We start from the raw sequence: 23,857 nt of genomic DNA, 5'->3' as shown, positions 1-23,857 counted from the left end.
TAAAACGTTAAAAATTATTTGTATGTTTAAAACAAAGTGCTAAATAAATTTTAGGAAAAAAAAAACGCTTTTAAAACATTATTTTTTATTATTATCATTTCAGTTATTATAGTTCATTTACGTCACACTAGAGCTGCACAATGGGCTATTGGCGACGGTCTGGGAAACATCCCTGAGGATGATCCGAAGACATGCCATCACAATTTTGATCCTCTGCAGATGGGATGGCACCCCCGCTTCGGTAGCTCGACGACCTGCACGCGAAGTCGAGCACTTTACAGTAGAACACTTTAACGAGGACCAATACCGCACACCCTTGGTCCCTACGCAGACTGATCCAAGTGGTCACTCACCCGCACACTGACCGCAGCCAGTGATGCTTGACTTCGGTGATCTGCAGGGAACCGTGTCTTAACGATCAGTCCACTGCGGGACCTTATCATTTCAGATAAATAATTAAATTAAATTAAATAATGACCGAATTATGAACGAAAAACAAAGTAAGATTTAATTTCTTAAAAATAAAAAAATTTTTGATATTCGATAATATATTTAGCTAATTAACAAATAATATGAAAAGAATATTTTTAAAAGAAAATTATTATACTCTCTAATAAAACGAAGTGCTAAATGATTTTAAAAAATGAATAAAATACGCAAACCTTTCAAATTTTTTTGTATAAACAAAGTTGATTGACTTATGTCCAAATCCAAATGACAAAAATAAATTTTGTTTTAACTTTATTTCTAAAAATAAAATCAACAAGATTAATAAATTTGAAATCAGTAATAAAAACTCATTAAATTATTAGAGGTTTCATCCAAAAAGTTTTTAATAAATTAAAATAAAATAAAAAAATAACCTAACAAATTCAATTCCTTATGGGCGCCTAAATTAGATTGCCGATAATTTTCACATTTAAAAATAAGAAGACATTTTTTACAAAAAAAATTAATCTAATTAATGAAGAAACTCTTCTTTATATATTCTTTTCAATAATAGATTGCCTTCAGAACAAGTAAACATCGGCGATCACGAAGTTAGCCCCACTGAAAATAATCTACAAGAAAAGTCGCGACAAAGAAAAAAAAAAGCTAAGAGGTGCGGAAAGGAACATGCGATATAAGGATATGTGTTCGCAAAACTCTTGATTCTACAGCTCACCAATCAAGGCCATTTCAACATAACGAAACGAGCATCGTCTTCCACACCGCGAGTCGACATCGGAACGTAAGAGAAGAGTCTTATATCGCTATTCTTTATCAGCTTGCAAGAAATGCGAAAACATGCTATTAACTGTTACAATATCTAAGTTTCGCTTAAGGGATAGATTGCTCGTTTTCGTTTGAATGAGTAGAACCCGGGTTCGTATCCCAACGATGGATGGTCGATACGAATTCTGCACTCGGCACAGTGCTGAAGTAAAATATTTCAAGTAGTAGACGGATCATAAGTTAGTTTCCCCTTACCGTCATTCTAACAATTTTGGAGGTTTTCGTGGTTTTCCTCCCCATGTCACGAATTAGTTCCATCAAAAAAGTTTTTCGTGAAAGCTAATTTGTTCTAATCCAGGAGTTACTTATCTTTTTGATTGGGTTAGAAAATACAAGGTTACGGAGTTGAATATTGATAGTCGTAAACTCAAAATTGGGTCGGCTGTTCAACGACGGTTATAAAATTAAGTAAAACGTATAAGTTTAAAAATACTTCAACTTACCAAAAATTGCTAATATTCTGGAAGTCAGGAATTCATCGATTAAAGTGCACAATTTTTGCATTTTAATCGATTTTATAAACTATTTTAATCGAATCTATTCTAAACTATTTTAAGCAATTTTCTATTAAAAAAAAACTATATATTATTTTATAAAACAAATTTGATGAAATATTTTCATAAATTTTTAAAAAATATTTTATAGTAATCATGTCAACACTTTGTCTTAAAAGTATAGGCACAAGTTAAAAAAAATAATTTCATTATAAATATTTTATGATGTTTTATATTAAAGAGCACTGGTAATTTGTAGTACTTCAATAATAAATATTTAGTTTTTTTTACAGAATAAATTATATATTCAGACTCTACAATATAGACACTAGTTATTAGAAAAGGAGAAAAATGTTCCAAATAAATAATTAAAAAAAGAAATTAGCTTATTTCTCATTGCGTCTTTTATCTTTAAAGGAACGAATTTCCATTGAAAAAACCATATTCTAATATATTCTGGATGCAATTCATGTCTTAAATTTTTCTATTTCAGTTTTTAAGTCTTTAAAAGAAAAATATTAGCTTTTTTTCATAGACCGTGCTGGAAAAGTGCCCTTCTATGTTATTCATCTAGTCTAAATCCAGTCTAAGTAATTAACATTAAATTTTCTTCATAAAAACTAATCTTTTGCAGATGTTTAAGTCTAAAAAACTAATTTTATTTAAGAATATATTTTATTAATAACTTGCTTTTCCTTAGTTTTAATCATAAATTGTTTTTGCATTTTAATCATTAAAAATAAAAACAATGCTAACTTCAGTAAAATAATTTGGCTTCTAAAGATTAAGCAATGATTAAGCAAAATTCAGATTAAAAAAATTTTGGCAAGTTAAAAGTTAATGCCGAAATAGTTGAAAAATAATTATCAACTTTCAATGAAACGTTTTAAATAATGTTTATAATACTTATAAAAACGTACAGGTATAAATAACGTTAATATACACTGAGAAGAAAAGTATGGTCAAAGCTTCTGGAATATGGTAAAATTCACCGTATTCCTGAATCTATGGGAATACTTTCGTTAAATTTTAAACGAAGCGTTTTGGATAAGAGTTTGGTAAAATTAATAATAAAATATTGTTTTATAAATGTGTTATAATTTGGTAAATGTGGTAATTTTATGATGTTCCCTTAGAGCATGGCATGAAACATATTTATTAGGTTAAATTTACTTCTCAGGTTTATCTTTTGCCTAAATGCGTGGTAATAAGAACTATAATTTTGAAAACAAGAAGTTCCGGTAAACCGTTACTATATGAACAAAACGGTTAACATAAGTATGGTTTAGATACCAAATATATTGGTTTAACTGTCAGAATTATGTTTTTTTTCTTTTTACCAGAAAAGTCTTTACGATACAGTATGGTAATTTTATCAGACGTTTTCTCTTCTTGTACAAGAAACTCAAACGAATGAATTTTTAAATACTAAAACATAACTATAATGCTAACTTCAGAGAAAATAAATTGGTTTCTAATGATTTTGAAAACATGAGATCAACAGTTATCGAATTAGATTTTAAAAATTAAAGTAAATTAAAAATTAAAGCTAAAATGTTGACATTTATCGAAAATAACTTGTGATCTTAGAGTATGCATATCATTGATTAAAATTTACTATTTGTGCACTAGATTATAAAAAAAAGAATCTTAATCGAAATTTTTTATACATTTTTATAAAATATTTTAAAGTCTATAATTATTACTTTCTAATCTGAAAATGGGAAGAAAAAATGGTAAAAACGAAAATTGAATAGGTGTAAAATAGTAAAAATTTTAAAACAGCTTTAAATATAAAACTTTGCTGAAATGTAATTTTTATTGCTTAAAAGCACCCCATTAGTCGTTAAATTCGAAGTGAAGACGGTGGGAAAAAAAAACTTTTTACGAATAAATAGTTCTCTTTTAAACTGAGAATTTAATAGCGTGCTTTTCTAAGTAGGGTCTTAATTTTGGATGGCATAAAACTACAGGTGACGAGAAAGAAAAAGAAAATAAAGTAAATAAAGTAATAAAATTGAACTTAAAATAATGAATAAAAAAAGAAGTAAGAAAACACGCCAAAAGATAAAATAAGGCGTTCGAGATTTAAGAAACTAAGCGAACAGTGATAATGTAGTTAATTACCTTTGTTTGAAGTTTCAGAATAAAACAAAGAGTTGCTTCAGATTTGGAGCTCAAGTTTTATTTTTAAGTATAAAAAAAGGAGTGAAAAAATTTATTCAAAGGAAGATGTAAATTAAGAACAAAAAATAAAAAAAAATTAAGAATGTATTTTAGAATAAAAGACGGTATTTTTTTTTTATTCGCTTGCAGAACATTGTATTCTAAAAATTCATGAATATATATACAAATGAACAAAGATACGTTTTTAAAAACTTATTTTGTGATACAAAAAAGGTACCTAAGAAAAATATTTGAATTATTTTTAATACTTAGTAATTTTTACAACTCGGAACTTACAATTGTTTTGGCAAAATGTTTTTTTATGCAAATGGCGTAAAATTATTATTGAAATGTTTAGTCTTATTAAGTTTCATAACTGAAATTTATTCTTTTCCTATGATTTTATTTTATGTTTATTTTTTGTTATTTTACCTGTATCACTCTGAGGAGAGTGGATATTAATTTTAGATGTTATTTAAAGAGTGAGCACTAGTTAATACTTTCCGTTACTATGACGACAGTTCCTTTTTTTAGTTTACCAAATGATATTTTCCCATATAATGATTATTGATATGAAGTCTTTTAATATTTAACGATTTTTATTTAGTTAGCGAGCATCAACTAAAATTTCCCGTTACAATGACACTTTATGTTTTATTTAGTTATATTTTGAATGAAGGACTGATTAAATGAGTGACTGAATGGACTATTGATTGAATGAATAATTAATTGAATGAATAGATTGAGTACATTAATTAATAAATGTGTGACTGAATAATTAAATGAGTGACTGAATATTTAATTGAGAGACGGAATAAATAAATGAGTGACTAAATGAATAAATGAGTGACTGAATGAATAAATGAGTGACTGAATGAATAAATGAGACTTAATGTGTAATCGATTGAATGAATGAAGAAATAAATGAGTAATTGATTGAGTGTGGGAATGGATTAAAGGTGAAATCAATTAAGGAATGAATCAGTGAATAGGCATATTAGTGAACCCGCTGATTAAAGAATCGGCTAATCAGTGAATGGACGAATCAGATTGAAATAAAAAGGTAAATCAATGATCGTGAGAATCAGAGAGTTAAATAAAGCAAATCTTTGAAAAGGTAAAACTAGTTTACAAATAATTAAAAAAAAGTTTATTAACTTATTATTTGGAAAATATAATTTTTCAACCACTTCATTTTTAATGTTTATTTTCCGATGCTTAATTATAAATAAAAATTGAAATAATTTTTAGCAGCTTAGCCAAAATAAGTTACGTTAGAATTTTGGTGCTACCTTACAACAATCATTAAATATCTATATTTTCCTATATATTCAAAATTCCTAAAATATTTTATTAGTTTTTGAGGAATTTTGGGGGAGGGAGGAAATTTACATTATAGTACTCGTTATTTAATATTGTCAACAATGGGTCAGAAATTCATCGTATTTAGCATTATCGTTATTAATAATACTCGCGACGTTATCTCAATCATGGTATTATGGTTGTCTATAATAATTGCATATTCAACATTTATCGCAAGAAAACATATTCACAATCGATTGTAAAAATACCTTTTGTAAGGACGATGTTTTAATAATATCGATATTTTGTGATGCATCAATATATCGCTCCGGTCTTCTGTCAAACAAAGTTTAAAAAAACGATTTTTTGGAAATTTTGAAATAGTGTTTATCCTTTATTACTAGATTTAAATTTTTTGGTAAAAATTTTAAAGGAAAGTTTCGTCATTCAAGCAGCATGTTTATAGCTTAATTCTTTAATAAATTCAACAACGTTACAAGTTATTTCAATTAAGCTCTTTGAAACACAAACAATAGAAGTAAAGCATTTTTCGTTTAAAAATTTAATCGAACAAGAAATTAGAACCGCTTTAAACCTCCCAGATGATTAACTAAATGTTGTCAGGCAATCACCTTTCGCAATTACTTTTAATCAATCGACCTGTAAAATCTAATTCACACACAACATCGTTCAGCTCTAATTAACAGACACGTTTCCATTCTTAATTTTAAAATATCTGTTTGCATTTTCTTTTATTCCGAAAAGCTTAATTTTTCGATGTTGTTCGAAAAGCTTAAATTAGAGAAAAGGTGATGAAAACAGGGAATGGGGGAATATAAACGTCAGGGAATTTGTTCGTAAACTAAACAGCATTTCTAGATATTTTAACGGAGCAATTAAACTCAGTGCGAGTATTGCAGTGAAAAAAAAAATTAGGGGAGTTGGTAGCAGGGAGCGGGGCTAAACAAGGGAGTGGCGCTACCAAATTGCGCCTTATTAAACTCGAATCACTCCAAAAATCGCCTGGAGATGTGAAGTTTTGGAAACCAATCTAGAATAAAGGGGGTGAGGGGTGGAGATACCCCGGCAACGACTTACCGTAAAAAGGGGCAAACTGGAAATTCAATAAACTTTGTTCCTGAGGTGTTATGTAAATGCCGGGATTCTGCTTTTTCTCTCTCAATGTGAGGGGGGGGGGCAGTTAGAATGAAACATTAAGGGGGTTGAAGTAGAAAGAATTTGTTCTATGTGTTCTTCTGAGCGTTATTTGTGAATCTAAGATGGCAACAAGTGCAATATGGAGTTATTTTTTTTAAAAAAAGATACGGAATGAAAAATATTCGAGAGAATATGAGATCATATTTGTTTCATCTATTTTTCTTCATGATGCTTATAGATGCTCCTCTTTCCTTTTTTTTATTTTTGATATGTCTTTTTCATTTACTGAAAGAAGGAATTTTCTTTTATCGTCGCTTCAATTTATCGTTCCACTCTGTCTAGTGTTAAATTTCTTTTTTTGTTTTTTTTTATCTGTTATTTGTTTCTGGAAGTTAAGAATAAAAATCTGGTAGTAGAGGATATTCTTGAAACTTATATTTATCACGGGATTGAATTTTATATTATTGCGGGTGTAATACCGATTTATTGCGACGCTGATATTTTTATGGTATATCTACGGCTTAGGTATATATATATAGTATATGATATGTTCCAAGGAATTTTATTATGTGTGAGCAATAAGATATGCTCAAACCATATTGCACTTCTCAAAAATCCAGAATACCATTACTAAGAAATGTATGCTTTTTACTATGCTCATATTTTGGGTTCAAAGAAATTGAAATTAGATTTGGTTCAAAAAAATTTAAATTATATTTGGTTCAAAGTTGCAGAGGAGATAAAAATTACTCTTTGGAAGTTGATCAGATGTTGTACTTTTTTCATCCGAGTATTGTGTAAAATTAATTGCGTATTGTGTGTCTTATAAATTGCGTATTATGTCTTATAAATTAAGTACTGTGTTATCATTTATGTATTGTGTCTTTTAAATTGTGTATTGTTTCTTATTATTTGAGTATTGTTTTATAAATTGCGTATTGTGTGTCACTAATTACGTATTGTGTCTTATATATTGCATATTGAATTGCGTTATTGTGTCTTATCAATTGCATATTGTGTCCTACATCTCTTAATCTTCTTTTTTTGCCGTTTCGCTTTTGTCTATTATTTAATTATTTTTTTAAAATCTTTTATTTGTTTTTGGAAGTTAAGAATGAAGGTGGGCAGTAGGATAAATATGTACTTTTGGATGCTTTTTTTACCACTGAATTGAATTTTATATTATTGTGGGTATAATATAGAATCAGGATGTTGTTGAGATTTAAATGATACATTTACTTATGGATTTTTATAAAGCACGAGCAATAAAACATGTTCAAACTGCATTACTAACCTTGAAATTGTATTTGGAAAAATTTATAATTTTTGCCATATTTCTATATTTGTTCAACGAAGTCCAGAATGATTTTTTTACATTAATAAAAAGGCAGCAGAGGAGTTTTAAAAATAATCTGAAAGTGGATCTAGTTCAGTCTTTCTATCTGAGTACTGCTTCTTGTTATCTTAGCATTATGTCTTATCAATTGAGTATATTATCTATATAATTTTATTATCTATGTCTTATTAATTGAGTATATAATTTTTTATCTATGTCTTGTGTCTTATTAATTGAGTATATAATTTTATTATCTATATCATGCGTCTTATTAATATAGTATATAATTTTATTATATTTGTTTTGTGTCTTATTAATTGAGTACATAATTTTATTATCTATATCATGTGTCTTATTAATACAGTACATAATTTTATTATATTTGTTTTGTGTCTTATTAATAGAGCATTGGGTCATACAATCTGAGTATCCTGTGTTATCTCAGCAATGTCCTTTTTTCATCGTTTCACGTTATCGTTTCATTCTGTATACTGTTAAAATTTTTTTTTAAAAATCTGCATTAATTTTTGGAAGTTAAAACGGAAGGTCTGTAGGTATTGCGATAAAAATATTATTATTACTAATCAGCATTTTTATTCCTTTCTACTTATTAAGTTTTATTACGTGTGAACAATAAATATGCTCAAACTGCATTACTATCCTTCATATTGTATTTGAATAATGTTTAATTTTCGCCATACTCTTGAGTTTAAAAATAATTTGGAAATTGATCTAGTTCTACTTTTTGCGTCGTACTATCCGAGAATTTTGTCGTATTAAATACGTATCATGTCTTGTAATCTGAGTATGTTGTCCTGATATCTTAGTTATCTTAATTTTAATCGTCACTTCACTTTATAGTTCCAATGTATCTGTTACAGCTTTTTTCGTACCTGCCATTTGTTAAGAATCAATCCATTTTTTGTCATAAAGGATTTTATCTTAAATCATGGAAGGAAGATCGGTAGAAGAAGACGAACACACACTTCTTTTAAAGTTTATTTTAATCACCGAATTAAAATTTACATATGGTATATCAACAACTTATATTTGAATTTTTGATTTTATATTTGAATTTTATATTTTGCATTTGATTTATTGATTACTGATTGCATTTGTTTATATTTCGTATTTGAATTTTATAATTTGCAAGTAGTAAAATGTGTTCAAACTGCATTACTATTTTGAAAATTCTGGAAATCATATTTGAAAAATGAATGATTAATGATACTCGAAAATTTAATTTAAAGAAGTTTTTGGCTGAGAAATCCGGAAAGAATTTCGTTCCATAAATTGATAACAATGTTGCAAAGGTGCTACATGTAAAAGTGTTACATTATCTTGAGATCTTATCAACTGCAAATTATGTCTTATTATCTATGTCTTGTGTCCAACGTATTAAATATAGTGTTTTATTATCTATATTGTGTCTTACTATCTGAGAGTTGTGCTTTAGAATCTGTGTATTGTGAATCTCAATATTGTGACCTATTGACTGAATGTTGTCAATACGAATATTGTGGCTTATTCCTTGAATATTTAAGTATTTGGTCCTGGCATCGATTTTGCATTATTATCTTAATTCCGAATCCTACGATTTGATTTTTTAAAAAATTATATGAGAGTTTTTCCTTAATATATGATTATTGTGTCTAAGTGTCCAAGTATTATTTATTATTATTAGAGTTCTGTGTCTAATTGTGTAAGAGTTGTGTATTTGTGTGAGTTACGTTTTAATTTTTTAAATTTCTGACATTGGGTATGGTGAACCATTTCGATAAAGGATGCAAAAGGCATATCTTCTTTTTATTGTAAAGAGATTGATTCTCAGCGGATATTATTTTATGATTCATGAATTCTGTTTCAATAGTAATATTTAATTATACTTCAATTTTTCTGAGTTTGTTACATCACATAACTGTTAACGTATAGTGAAACAGAACTCTTGATTAAAGTATCAGTACATATTTTGTTTTGCACAGGATTTGTGAGGATTTTCTGAGATTAAGGTTGCGTTATACGCGGTGAAAAGATTTATAAAAATCATGTACAGTTAGCTGAACGGCAATGCATTACTAATCTTTGATTTGCTTATCATATGCTGTAATTTAGACTATCTTTGAAAGCTTAGAGAAATTGAAGTATAAACGGGGCATTTTCTGGATTCGTATTCTTCTGTAGGGAGGATTAATATTTTTGCAATACGCCACTTATTCCATTTTTTATGGAATTGTGTTCCTTAAATTTTTTTTGATAATTAAAAAAAAGTTTTTCTTTCTTGAACTATTACGATGTTTATTCATTTTTATGAGGCGTTTTAAAGCACTGGATATTATTGAATTATCATGTAAAGAAAATTACAACGCTAATTTTTCAATGTAATTAGAATTCTATTGAATTCTATAATTGATTCGAAAATATTAATTGAAAATAAAGTTTCTTTCATTAAAAAATAAACCATGAGAAATACAAGGTGCAAAACCTTTGTTACGAAACTCAGAATGATTCCATAGCAAAAAATTACCAGTAACTGAATTTGAAAAAACAACCGATACAATTTGAGCAAGTATCTTTTTCGAAGCCCCTAATACAGCCAAACAGCCAATACCTGGCAACAGTTTTATTAAATTTTATTTTAAATTCAATACTTCACGTTAAACTTCTTCTTATTAATTATGTATTTTTTTAATTATTTTAATTTTATTTATAGACATGTATTGCAAACAGCAACAAAAATTTAAATGTTTGTTTGTTTAAAAATAAAATAAATTAATTTCATTATGTCATATTCTTTTTGCATGCACATGTACATTCAAAGATTTAACATGTAGCTACAGGCAGATTCCTGTCCATTAGCAACTAAATATTTGTAGAAATACATCTCAAACTGTTTTTTTAACGAATGAACAACGTTACTATAACGGCTCACTTGGCGTCACAAAGTGGAACTACTAAATGTTCCACTGTTTTGCATAAACAATCATTATAACACAGAATGCAACAAAAAGCATTTAGTCCTCGTTCGCTAAACGTGGTTTTTCTCCCATTAAAACGGACTAAAACGCCAACGCTTAGAAGCTTTAGAAATCGCCCGTTTCCTGTTCGTCTTACAAATCGGAAACTGAAAAAACTAAATAAAATATTCGCTTTATATATATATTTCGTACGCTCTCAACAATTCTATTGAGGAAGAACGCGTTTAAGCTAAAAGTCTCTACAATACAAATTTGCACCTGGATTATTGATCGTGCGTTTCTATGGTTACGAAAGTCAGAGCTAAAGGTTGCCATTTGGGATTACCTAAGTAAACAGAGTGCTTGGAGCTGGTGTTAAAGAGAGACGCGTAGTCAGCCTATCACATGCTTTTAAATCGGAGAATAATCCTGTCTTCTGTAGCATAAGAAGTAAAAAAAAAAATTCTTTTGTCTCCACTCCTTGTCGTTTCCTTTCAGTTTTATAAAGATTTTTTTAAAGGCAGGTATTTTAATTTTTTTAAAGGCGACGACATTATCATATTAGAAAAAAAAATAAAAGGGATTTATAATGTTTGCACATCGTTAACTTTTATAATATGTTGTATTATGTATATATTGTTCGTGAAATAGCAGACGATTAATTTTGTTTCAGATGAATGAGACGATTAAGAAATATAAAAGGCTATTTTTTAAAACGACTTTCAATAATAAAATGTATAGAAAAGATATTTGTTGTGATATAATGATATGCTTGAAAGCGATATTTGAAAGGGAATTTTGGAATAATTGTTTAAATAAGCGAACAAATGTCCAACAACTTACATACAATGTGTTTTAAAACATATATTTTTATTTTTTAGAGTAAAATGAATGAATAATAAGACAGACAAGGCTTTTTTTAAAAAAACTCTACAAAAATGTTGTTTTCAAATTAATACCCAATCGTATCTGACATTTTTGATTGCGTAAATATCTGGAATTAAAATCGTTTCATTCAAGAATCGAGTACTTGCAACTTGAAAAGAATACTGCTGAAATCACATGGTTGGTCCAAATCACGTTGTTGGGCATGACGTGTTAGCGTTAGAGCTAATAGTTTTTATTTTATTTTTATCATTCTGAGTAAATTTTCGGATCGGATTTAATTGAATACCTGCAAAGCAACGTCAAGCGTATTTTTCGAACCTAATTTGGTTGCTAAATCATGATATTAGGGAGATTTCGCACTTTCACGTTACCTGCCGTGCACTCCCGTACGTAAGAGTGAGGCAACTGCGCATGCTCGCGTTAATTTTAGATGTCACGTATCTTTACGTTACGCTGGCATGATTTAAGCTACAAGCAAGCTGTTTATAGCTGTTACATGTTGTTTTTTGTATAAGCTTGCCTTCGAACAAAAAACACGGACGTGGAATGCGAATTTGAAGAAATATATGAATAAATTGAAATTAATCATGTGATCTTACAATTAGTTCATTCAATAGGAAAATAAATTTATTGGTTTTTGTTTAACATTATTGTTGTCTAATTGCCCTAGTTTCATAAGAAACTAAATATATTTTCGCTATTTTAAAATTATATCTAATTTAACTATACTTAACACTTACGTAAGTATATTTTTTTCACGGGCGCATGGGCACTTCACCAGAACTGACGCATGCGCACTAGAAGCACGCAATTACTTGAAATCTTACGTACGGGAGTGTACGGAATTTATAAAAAAAATGGTTTATGTATGGGCATGAAGAAAATCGTGCCTTGTCTGGAATCTAAAAGTTGCAACTGCAGCCACATAAGGTGAATAAAGAAAAGCTGAGGCTTTGAAAAGAGGACATTTCCAAGTTCGGCAAAGCACTTGGAAATCCTAGCCATTTTCAATTCGGCTGACTGGAATCACAAGTTCTTAGAATTTAAAGCGATGTTGAAATCTTTATTATAGAAACTTAAAGCAAACAGAAGACTAATTAAGTAATTATTGCATATGATTCATGAATTAATAAAATTTAAAAAAAAAATGGAATTTAACAGTTTTTTTTTCGCTACAAGGACACTACTTACCAGACAAAACAGTTAGAGTGGCAAGAGCCCTTTCTGGCTCTCCTACTCCATTTTCTGCCACACATTCGTAGGTGGCATCGTCTCTGCCAGCTTTGACGGGGTCTATCCTGAGCACCGATCCATTGGGCATTTCTTGAACTGTGTACCTCTGGGTGGTGACCCTCTTTCCATTCTTCCTCCATTCGATTTGTGGTTTGGGGTTGCCAACTGCCGCACAGACGAAGCTTGCCACGCCGTTGTTGAGCACAGTCTGGTTCTGGGGAGCCGTCTCGATTCTCGGAGGGTCTGTCAAAGTAAAAGTTGTTTAAATATTTTGAAAAACAATGAGGTATTATTATGAATAACACCAAACCTAGAACAAAAAATGAAGCTTCAAATGGTGACTTTAGATCATTCATTAATTAGCCATTGAAGTCTTCACCCCCCTGGAAGTGCTAAACATAATCTAATAACGCTGCACCACCAGCACAAATAACACAATGCGTTTCAAAGTTAGGTTCGTAAACGAGAAAAAACTAAAAATTGAAACAAAAACCCCCTCAAAATTTGTTTATTACAACGGCGAATCGTAAGTTCCACGAAAATTTAATTTACATCTTTTAGGATCAATTGGAAGGGACAGCGAGTCTTATTTCATTGCACTAGCGTTCGAACTTTCATACCGTATGCACATGATTTTTTTAACGCCTCACTTCCAGAAATAGTAGTCTTTTTGGTGAACTTGGATCATATGTGGTGTAATGATCACCTCATGTGGTGTAATGATCACCTCATGTGGTGTAATGATCAGCTGAGTTAGAGCTGATCATTATGATCAGCTCTAACTCAGATTTAAATGCAATTCAAATAATATTAAAAAAAAATATACATGGATAGTTTCTAAGATACGTAGAAAGAGATGTTGTACAGATGTGAACATGCACTATTACGTAATCTGTAATTTTCACTGCTGAATGCGAATTTAGTGTTATGTAGGTCACGCGAGTTGAGATGACTCAGAGCTCGCCTCCCAGGTTGATATCCCGGCAAAGGCTAATTGTTTAGCATACAGCTTTAGTCTTGCATTTGACGGGTCATGGTATAGAATCCCCTTTTGTCAGATAAACCATTGAAGAGTTTTTAATTTTACTCGCTATGCAATGCAGAAGTAGTTTGGTTTCATAAAAGAGCTTTGTATTTTTCTCAATGGATAATTCAGGTGCTCCCTTGTCTTCTGAATCGGATTCAAAATTACAAGACTTCGAAGTCGAACACTTATAGCCACTAATACGCTACGGATCAGCTGTTCAACGTCGGTAATAAATTAAACTTTACTTCACGTATATTAATATTTAACTGAATTAGAAAATATTTTCTAACATAAAACTTAAGTAATATAAAATAATAATTATCTAAATTACTAGACTTCTTATAATAATTTAACAAAATTTCATTTTTGAATGAGTAAATTAAAAAAGCAGCCGAGGAAATTAAGGTATGAAGGAACATGCTATATGTATGATATATGTTTAATGAATTCTGCCTCGAAATAAAGATTATACCATCAAGAATAAGGACATAAAAATATCAGATTTGTTTACCATAGTTTTATTGCAAACAATAAAGCATAAAAAACTGTTAGTATTTATTTCAATGCTTAAAAATAAAGTTATAAGCTTTGAGTCTTTTATAGAATTAAAAGGTGAGAGCATCAAATGAAAAAGGAACATTTTAGGAAAATTAAGTTGGATTGAATTACAAAATATCAAATTACAAATTTTGCAAAGAATATTCGGACAGTCGGAAGAATTTTTCGGACGCAAGAAAAGTTCAAAATTTTTAAAGTTCCAGAATTTAAAAGTATACTAGCAGCTCAATATAAAAAATACCATAAAAGTTCAAAGCGCATCAATATTTGTTATTTTAGTAGGATATTTAAAAATTATACTTACAAATTATAATTATATAAAAATAAACTTATGTAATACACTTCTTTTAAAATGTCTCAAGCAAAGTAAAACAAACAAGTATGTATGATACATAATTTCCTAAACCATATTTGATTGTTTGCAATCTTGTAAAATGTAGTTTTACTTTTAAGTTGTGAAATTCTTATAAATAACTCGGACAGAGTTTTGAATTATTTCAGCTGTTCGTCAATTTATGGTGCAATATTAAATTCAAAAGCTCCTCGTTTGCTGTATTTTGAGCATGGAAAATATTTGCGGTAGCGGATAAATAACTTAACGAGGGCCGAAAAACCTTTTTCCAACCTTGTAAAAACCTTTTCAAAAAGAACGACAGTAGTTTTCGGCAATAGAGAGCCACATTAACAAGGCAGAAAGGACGGAAAAGATAAATAAGTCGGAGATAAAAATGATTCAAACAAAAGTACACGGGAAGTGCTCTCTTTCACATTTTTGAAGGATGTTTAAAATCAACTTCCATTAAAAGAGGAGGAGACATTTCATAAAGGCACCACGAAAAACATCTCAACTTTACTCGAGAGGAGAGATCTTTTCCCGGCACCATCAAATATTCATGATTTGTCTAATGCATGTGAGTTTAGCCGGTATAAAAATGAGAGTCGGAAGTTTGGGTATAGAGCTTTGGGAATATGGCAACAGTGGTGCGAGTCAAGCAGCGAAACGAAGTCATTAATCGGAAACTAGCAGAAAAATTTCTATGAACCATAAATCGCATCATTTACATATAGTTTGAATATATAGTTAAGCAACTTTATATTGCATGAAAAATTCGTGTTTAGCATAAACTCATTTTTAACTAACGGTTCATTTTTCTCTCTTTAAATAAACTTTGACAGTAAAGTATGTCATAGTATGTTAAATATCTATACTTCTTATATACTTGTATCTCCAAATGCATTATAAAAATAATACAGTTTTTGAAAAACTTCATCCATCTTCGACAAATGATATATGGTTAAACTAAGTATACTTTAAAATAAATATTTAATATACTTTCATCCTTTTCTACTTTTTGGAATACGTTCCATTTGGGAAACACTATAATAAAAAGTTAATCGGTGTATTTAGTTAGTGCAAAGTGGTTTATATGAGTTAAGAATGGTTTTCAAATAAAATTTAAAGGCAAATAAATAATTATATGCGGCGATCTGTAAAAGGGCAACCATGATTTTAAAGCTTAAAAAAAGATGATTTTTTTTACGTTATACTAGTTTTTTGTCATTTTTCCAATAACTTTATTTTTAAATTGTTTTAAACCATTTTTTAAAATTTTGCAGCTGAAGGAAGAAAATAATTGACTTTTTAACAGTCTTATTTTACGGGCAGATTACAGTTAATGGTTAAGAATTATTTTTATTTTTATGAAAACATATCGTCAACTGCTCTGTAGTGTTTCCATTTTTTTAAATAGTGAATTGAATTAACTATTAACAATTACAGCATCACAGATTCTATTCGAAGGCATATATTTTGGAAAAAGCCATTTTCACACACTTAATTGGCTTTTTTTTAGAGATTTGGTGGTAGTTTTTCAAGAGAAAGCTTATACGCCTGGATACCCGCTGAACCATGTCGCTGGCTTAATGTGACTTTTACATTCTTAAATGCAACCTGAAAGAATTTTAATGGTACTATTACACACTTAAGTGGCACATTTTGTGCTGATTTGAAAGTTATTTTTAATAGAAGAGCCTATACGCGAATATCTCTAGAAACTTTATTATTGATGCTATTTAAAAGAATTAATTATAAAAAAAAGAACATAAAGGAGGAATTATTCTTCTATGAATGAAGAGCACAAAACTGTAATTAGTATAATTGTGTTTCTAATAAACTTCAAAACTATACAGACATTGACAAAATTTTTAAGCAAGGTTTCAACATTCTCTTCCACAACTTATTCTACTAATATGCATTTACAGCAATATACAAAGCCTCTGATACTTATGTATAACAATAGTTTTAAAAACGTTTAGTAAATAAGTTAATTCAGTATAGCTTTATAACAATGTTCGTTAAATAGTTTTTTTTTTATAAATTTACGCACTAGAATAGTTTCTTGAATAAGTTTTAAATAAAGCCTAACAAATCATATTAAAATATATAATTTACCCATTTCTAATACAACAAAATTCAGATGAAAAGTTTAGCATCACAATAAATTTTAGCAACGACCGTAGACAGCACTTCCTCATTAAGTATTTTAGCTTTATACTATTTAAAGAATAGTGGCTTTCCATGAAAGGGTGGATGTTAAGAGGAAGTTATTGATTCATTTCTAGTGGATTGATTTAATTCTAGAGGATTTTTATTTTGGAACAAGTGTAACGAGACTTTAGGACGAGACGTCAGAAAGGATTAAAAAAGTATTTTTTTTTCACTATACCGAATTAAGTATATTAATCATTTACCAGAAATTGTGCATACTCATTATAAGGTGGTTGTACGTGATTGCTTAAATAATAGTTCTGTAACAGATATTTTATTTTTTGTACTTACTGCAGCAAATATATTCAGGTTTCATTAAAACCATAAAAAGTGTTCTTGATAAAATGACTCGTCAAAGTTGCTTAGACACAATTAGTAATTATTCATAATAACCAGCAATTATACATAATTACATGATTATTCGCTTCACGCAAATGAGTAAATAATTCAGAAAATTTCTCAAGATTTATTGGATGAAAAAAAAAACACCGTTCTTAACCTCTCACGATCGTTTTGCATGTTAAGATCGCATTAATTCGAAGGCAATTTCACGACAACTTTTTTTTCTTTGTTGAGAAAAATAGCAAGATCGCTTTGTAATTTTCTAGTGTTATTATCATTTTTATGTCTATACATAATGTATTTAGTATTATTAGGATGATTTAAAATGATCGTAAATAATAATTTTGAGTTTATGTCTAACATTTCCACAAGTCAGAACAATTTTATTTGAAAGTTAGTTTCTAGGTGAAGTTTGTTTTCAAATTTGACGTTTGTTTTCTAGAACTTGAAGTTGTTTATCCCTCATTTGGTTGTTAAAACTCAATATTTATACTTCTAAAAATTTCTAAAATTATCTTTAATATTTGACTATTATTAACTCGACAAGTAAAGGGTGTCTGAAAATTCACGCAAGACGTAATTTTGTGGGAATATACATAATTATTTTTATTAAAAATTTTGAATATTTTTTATTGATTTATTATGTATTGTATAGGGTTATGAATGGAATATCCTAATGGGTAAATAGCTTTTGCAATTTTGTTGACACATAAGCATCAATTTGTGAATTTGTGGCTGAATTTGGACAATAGGGAGCTCAATATCATATTTTTAAGCCTTGGTTGGTTATGGGTCTAAGCTTTATAGTATTAAAAACAAAGAGCAAAAGGTCCTAAGACATTACATTGCATTATCTGGGCGGCCATTTCTAAACACACACACAAAAAAAGAAGGAAAAAAAAAAAGAAATTGCACGAGCAGAGAATGACTTAAAAATGCTTACAAATTTTCTTAACAATAAAAACGTGTTGTTTCTTGTGTAGCTTAACATTTTTTAATCCCTTCAATTCTTTTTAAGTTGACTTATTTGTCCAAATGGCAGACATTTTAAATTAGTTTTAATATATTAGGCTTGATTCAGGGCTCAAAGCTGCAGGACCAATAGATTACAGGTCGATAAATTGCTACAAGTAGTGAATCAAAATTTATTAACTTAAATAAAAGCTCACTACTTTTTGAATTCCATCAATAATTTTAAATAGCGATGAATATTTCCAACCAAAAAGGCTAGAAATCATGAATGCTCTTCTTAGCAAAATTCTAGCTAATTTGGCAATGTTGTAGAACATTGCCAAATTAAGTAGATTCCAGAATTTAATACTTTTACAGGTATTCAAAGAATCCAACATAATTATTTTAATCTTTGCTACATGCAAATGCTTTAACAAAACATTTTTTCGAATAATAAATAAAAAAAAAGACAAAGTAACATTAGGAAAAATTTAAAAAAATAACTTTATTTTTCAAATTGTACAAACTATTCACTTTTGAGAAAACAATTTATTTAATTTATTTGATTTTAAATATCATCCTAATTACGGAAGGAATTTAAATCAATAATCAAAACACCTTTAAAGAGAAAAATATTCCATTCCTGAAATAATTTTTAATTAATTAAGAAACTAATTTATATCAGCAGACGATTTTAAAACGAAACTTTTGGCTATAATGTTGATAAAACGATTTTTTTAAAACTATTTTAACATTTAGTTTCCATCATTAAAAGTTGATTAGTTAAAAAAAAAAAAATTAAAAAAATTTCTTCGTGCTTTTCTGCTTTGATTCTTTGTGCTATTCTACTTTTCTACATTCGAGATATTCTAATTCTACATTTTTGCTAGTAACAAAAACGGAAAATTAAAGGAAATTAAATTAAAAGGAATACTTAAGTAGATAAAATACGTTTTTAGCAGCCGATGGTAGGGATAAAAAACACATGCTAATTTTTTCATTTCTCAATCCGAGGAAGTTATTGAATAGAATTTCATATTCTAATTTTTACAACATTGGCAAGTTAAATGCATATTAAATTTAGTATTCAACAATTTTACAGACTTTTCAACAACTAAACATCCTTTTTTGTTTTTATTACAAACCAATATTTCACAATATTTTTCGAAAAATAACTTAAAAAAGATTAAGATAAATTATAAACTATTCCAAAAACATACTTTTAAATATCAAACTGTACGAACTATGCACTTTTGACAAAACAAATTTAGTTTAAATAGTTGGTTCCAAATATATTTAAATTCTCAAAGCATCGACGAATTTAAGTCACTATGTATTACTAACTTCTAAAATAGAAAAATGTTTCGTAAACGAAATATTTTTTAAAATCAACTATGGATTTAAGTTACGTAAACGGATGATTTTAAAACGATAATTTTTCCATATCCAGTCGCGAAAACGTACGTTAGTTTTTTCTTTCAAAACGATATTAAACTTTTGTTTCCAAACACTAAAAGATAATTTGGCAATACCTATGGAATGTTTTGACACCTCTTTATTACTTTTTCAAAGGATTTGTAGAAACGAATTTAAATCAATAGCTTCAACCACCAACACAAAAAAAGTATTTCATCAATTATGCATTTTAATTAATTAGGAAGCTAATTAAAATCGTCAAACAATTTCAAAACGAAACTAATCAAGTTCAGAAAACGATAGTTTTTATAAAACGATATATATTTTTGTTTCCAAATATTATAAAAGCTTAGTTGGCAACAGTAATGAAACATTTTTATTTGCGCCATTTTACTTCGAACAGGGAAACCAAGTGTCTGAACCTTCATCTCTACTAGCGACTAAAATGGAAAGTTAAGGGGAAATAATGGGAAAAGAATACTCCAGTGGATAAGATATGCTTTTAGCAGCGACGATGGAAGGGATAAAAGGAACACGTTAATTTTTTCACCGCTCAATCCGAGGAAGTTATTAATGACGAACTTTACTTCCATTGCCAGATTAAAAAATACCCATTTCTCATAAAAGTGAGAGAATAATATTTAACAGGTAATTTTTCGAAGTTATTTGGATGGGAGCGGCATGATTGGATGCATTATACAAAGAAAAAGAATGCGGAATTTCTTTTTGTGTGTTTTAAGATTAAAAGAGGAAAAATCTTATGACATTGAGAGAAATTTGAATAACTAATTTCGCTAAATTCCATGCTTTTAAAAGTAGCTTTAACATAAATATTTTGTTGTTTACGATAAAAAAAAGATGTTTGGAAATGTATGTAGTTAAGTGACTTAATACGGAATTTAGCTTGATACGGAGTTGAATGTTTTAAAAATATTTATGCAGCAACTTTTAAAATGATTACATGCAGTACAGTTTTGTATTTTATGTATCGGTAAATTTAATTTTGTAAAGAGCAGAAAATTTGAATGTGTGTGACAAATTTTTTATAAATGAGTTTATGCATTAATTTAATACACGATATTTTAAGTTAAAATACTCAAATCTATGTAAATATTTTGCATATATTTTTAAAGTAATACAAGTATTTTCTTAGAAAAATCGAAGAATATCTTATTAAGTTTGTTTAAATAAGATTAGAGTGTTATTTATTTATTGTAATGTTTTGTTTAGAACGAATATAAACCTAAAAATACACATTATAAGGATTCTGCATTCGTATTTTACATAAATAATATGTTAAATTGCATTTTATATTGTTTTAGAACAATGCACAACCTTAAAGAGTTTTGAAATGCCAAAAGTTTTACCAAAATTAATCAATTTCATTTTCAAGATGATGAATATATATCCGGGTTTCAATTGTCTATAGGGTTTTAATTAATCTATTAATCGGTATTTAAATGAATATCGGTCTCTTCAATTTAATTATTTCGGAGAATCAAATAGAACATAGCATATTACTTAATTAAAAACTTCATTCGCTTCTTGAATACACAAATTGAAAATAACAGTCGACACGTTTACAAGCGCTCGAAAATAAGAGCTCATTTTCAAGACTAGCCAGAGGTGAATGATAAGAAACGAAAATGATTTGAAATATAATGCTTAAAATAAGAACGAAAAATGGAAAAATAAAGGCCAGAAACAAGACAAGAAAAACCACAGTAGCCAAGAGAGAAAAAAAAATAGAACAAGAAAAACCACAATGGTCGAGAGGGGCAAATCAGGGTAAAGTGCATTTTCACAAGCTATAAATAGGTGGTTATTTCAAATTTGTGTAATCAGAAGCGAATTAAATTTTTAATTAATTGTCAATGGCATTAGGTCATGTTTTAAATAAATTATAACAATATATTTAATAATAATAAAAGAATAAATATAAAAAAATAAAAAAAAATAAAATTAGCGAAATAAAAATACAGTAAGTTTTATGTTTATACAGAATTAAAAGAAAGAAACCAAAACTGAGAATTAAAAGAAATGAACTGTATTTTCAAGTCGATATTTATTGCTGTAATTAGTAATATTTCAAAAACATATAATTTAAAAAAATAGAACAAGTCATAATTAAATTCTTTGAATAAAAAAAAATCATACTTTTTTGCCGTTAAATTTCAATTTTGTAGTCTTCAATTCTTAAAACCGATATTTTCTATTACACAAAGTTATAAATTTGGGTAGAGTAATTTATTTCATCAGTTCAGACAGCGTATTTTTTTTTAATAAAGACACATGAAAATAATTTCAAAAAAGCAATTTTCTTCATTGTTCATCAGTAAAAACTTTGCAGTTAAGTTTTAACTTGTTTGTTCCCGCTTTTCAGTTTAAAAAAGTTTTCTTCCTTAAAAAAAATCGCAGACGATAAAACAGATAAACTCACTATGTCGTAAATTTAATTTCACTTCGAAATGAGTTCATTATGAATAATGGCCACAACCCTCTCGAACAACAGAATTAAATGTAGCGCAATGTTCGAAATTGAAAGAACAGTGCGATAAAAGAGGTTTTAGGATAGGTTTTCTTATCATGATCTAGGGTAGGATGGTAGACTGAGTTTGGTAAAAGAATTCGACATCGTTTTCAATCGCCTCAAAAGCAACATTCGTCTTCATTGAACATAATGGAAATTTATCGTCTGCTCTCTTCCCAGAGGTGGTGTTGAGAAGTTCACAGCTTCCGTATTTTCGTTACAAAATGGCGGATGGATGTTTTACAGGATTTTACAATCAGGATAGCAAAAGAGAATTCACGGCAGCTTTTTGGAAAGGATTTAGATTCTCTTTCTCGCCCGCAGGCAGTTGATAGGATATAAAGATAAAAATGAAGACTTTTTTTACAGCAGATTCTGTTTTTTTTTCTTCGAAGGCAGCATTTCCATTACTGCTTTCTTGTCAGAGCATTTGTGCTTAGAGTAAGAAGCTTCAAGAAAAGAAAATCTTATGAGTATTGAAAACCATAGCCAAGTGGAGATTAGACACGTTTTCCTTGCTGCCTGATTCAATCCCATTTCAAATTCAGAAATGCATATGCATCTACCATAGCCAATCTTTCCCCCATGAATTTTTCATGAGAGGTATTTGTTTGAAGCAAAGGAATATATGTATTAAAACAACAAATAAAATTTGAAATTTCATCAGAATCAGAAGTCAAATATATCAATATATATCTTAGCATAATACATCTTCAAAGTATAGAGTTTGGGGCTAGTGCTAAAATCATGGATTACTTTATGCAGGATACATATAGAAATCGTGACCAGAATTGGCTTTTTCGAGAACAAGAACTGTTTTTTTACGCTTAGAATGCGGGTCAATGCTAAACAAAACAAAAGGTTTAGTAAGCTGCGTCGAAAGCAAATTTATAGCAAATTTTATGTTCATATTATATTAAAAAAAAAAAAAAAAAACTGAAAAAGAAAAGCTTTCAGGACAACTTGTTCTCAAGCAAAATTATATCAAATGTTTTATTAATTGTTTGCATACAAAAATAAAACCAATTTTTCATACCAACAATTTATAACAAAAATTAAATACATATTCGAGAAATTTGATGCATAATTTTGGCATCAGGGTTTGATCAAACGGTTTAAACAAATCGTCAAAATCCTGGATACGTTAAAGCCTGCCAAATACGATCGAGATTATACTACAAAATTTAAATTTCACTTTGGACGCTGTTAAATTCTTATAAGTTTCTGTTAAACAATTATAAACTTTAAGAGGCCCTTGCTCTCCTTCGATAGAACTTAACTGCCGAAGGGTCTGAGACGAGGATTCTAAATATGCTTTTAACCCTCCTTATTTAATTTTTAGAACTAAACTGATGATGGATATTTACTCTATTTAACAATATCTTTCGGTACATGCAAAATACAAGTTTGCCATTCAATCACAATTTGAAAAGTAAAGTGTGTAGTATTTCAGATATTCTATTAATTTTTCTGACAAAATTATGCCAATACAATTCCGGCAATTAACAGTTTTTGATAGGTAGTTAAACCTTATGCAGCTGACTGTTTTTATATTTTGGATAAACATCTCCTTTTTATGCAATTACAGTTTAAATATTTTTTTAGCGTCATCATCCAAATTGGCTTTCATCAGTTTTAACTGTAATAAAATTAGATTTTAAAAAATCTGAAAACTGAGA

The 23,857-nt window shown here is 28.7% G+C and overlaps 1 protein-coding gene across 11 annotated transcripts in view; it reads right to left on the bottom strand.

Moving 5' to 3' along the window:
- LOC107437287 (tyrosine-protein phosphatase Lar) overlaps positions 1 to 23,857 on the bottom strand; it is a 503,821-nt gene that overhangs the window by 89,418 nt on the left and 390,546 nt on the right. For all 11 annotated transcript variants that reach the window (XM_071177243.2, XM_071177266.2, XM_071177251.2 and 8 more), the window contains one exon: positions 12,765 to 13,049. In XM_071177243.2, the coding sequence (XP_071033344.1) occupies positions 12,765 to 13,049 (285 nt within the window). The remainder of the gene's footprint in view (positions 1 to 12,764; positions 13,050 to 23,857) is intronic.

The sequence above is a fragment of the Parasteatoda tepidariorum genome, chromosome 3, assembly GCF_982258835.1.
Source record: "Parasteatoda tepidariorum strain Cologne lab strain chromosome 3, Ptep-v5.0, whole genome shotgun sequence".
NCBI lineage: Eukaryota > Metazoa > Arthropoda > Arachnida > Araneae > Theridiidae > Parasteatoda > Parasteatoda tepidariorum.
The sequence above is the reverse complement of the archived record's forward strand: the minus strand, read 5'-3'. Positions and strand labels throughout refer to the sequence as shown.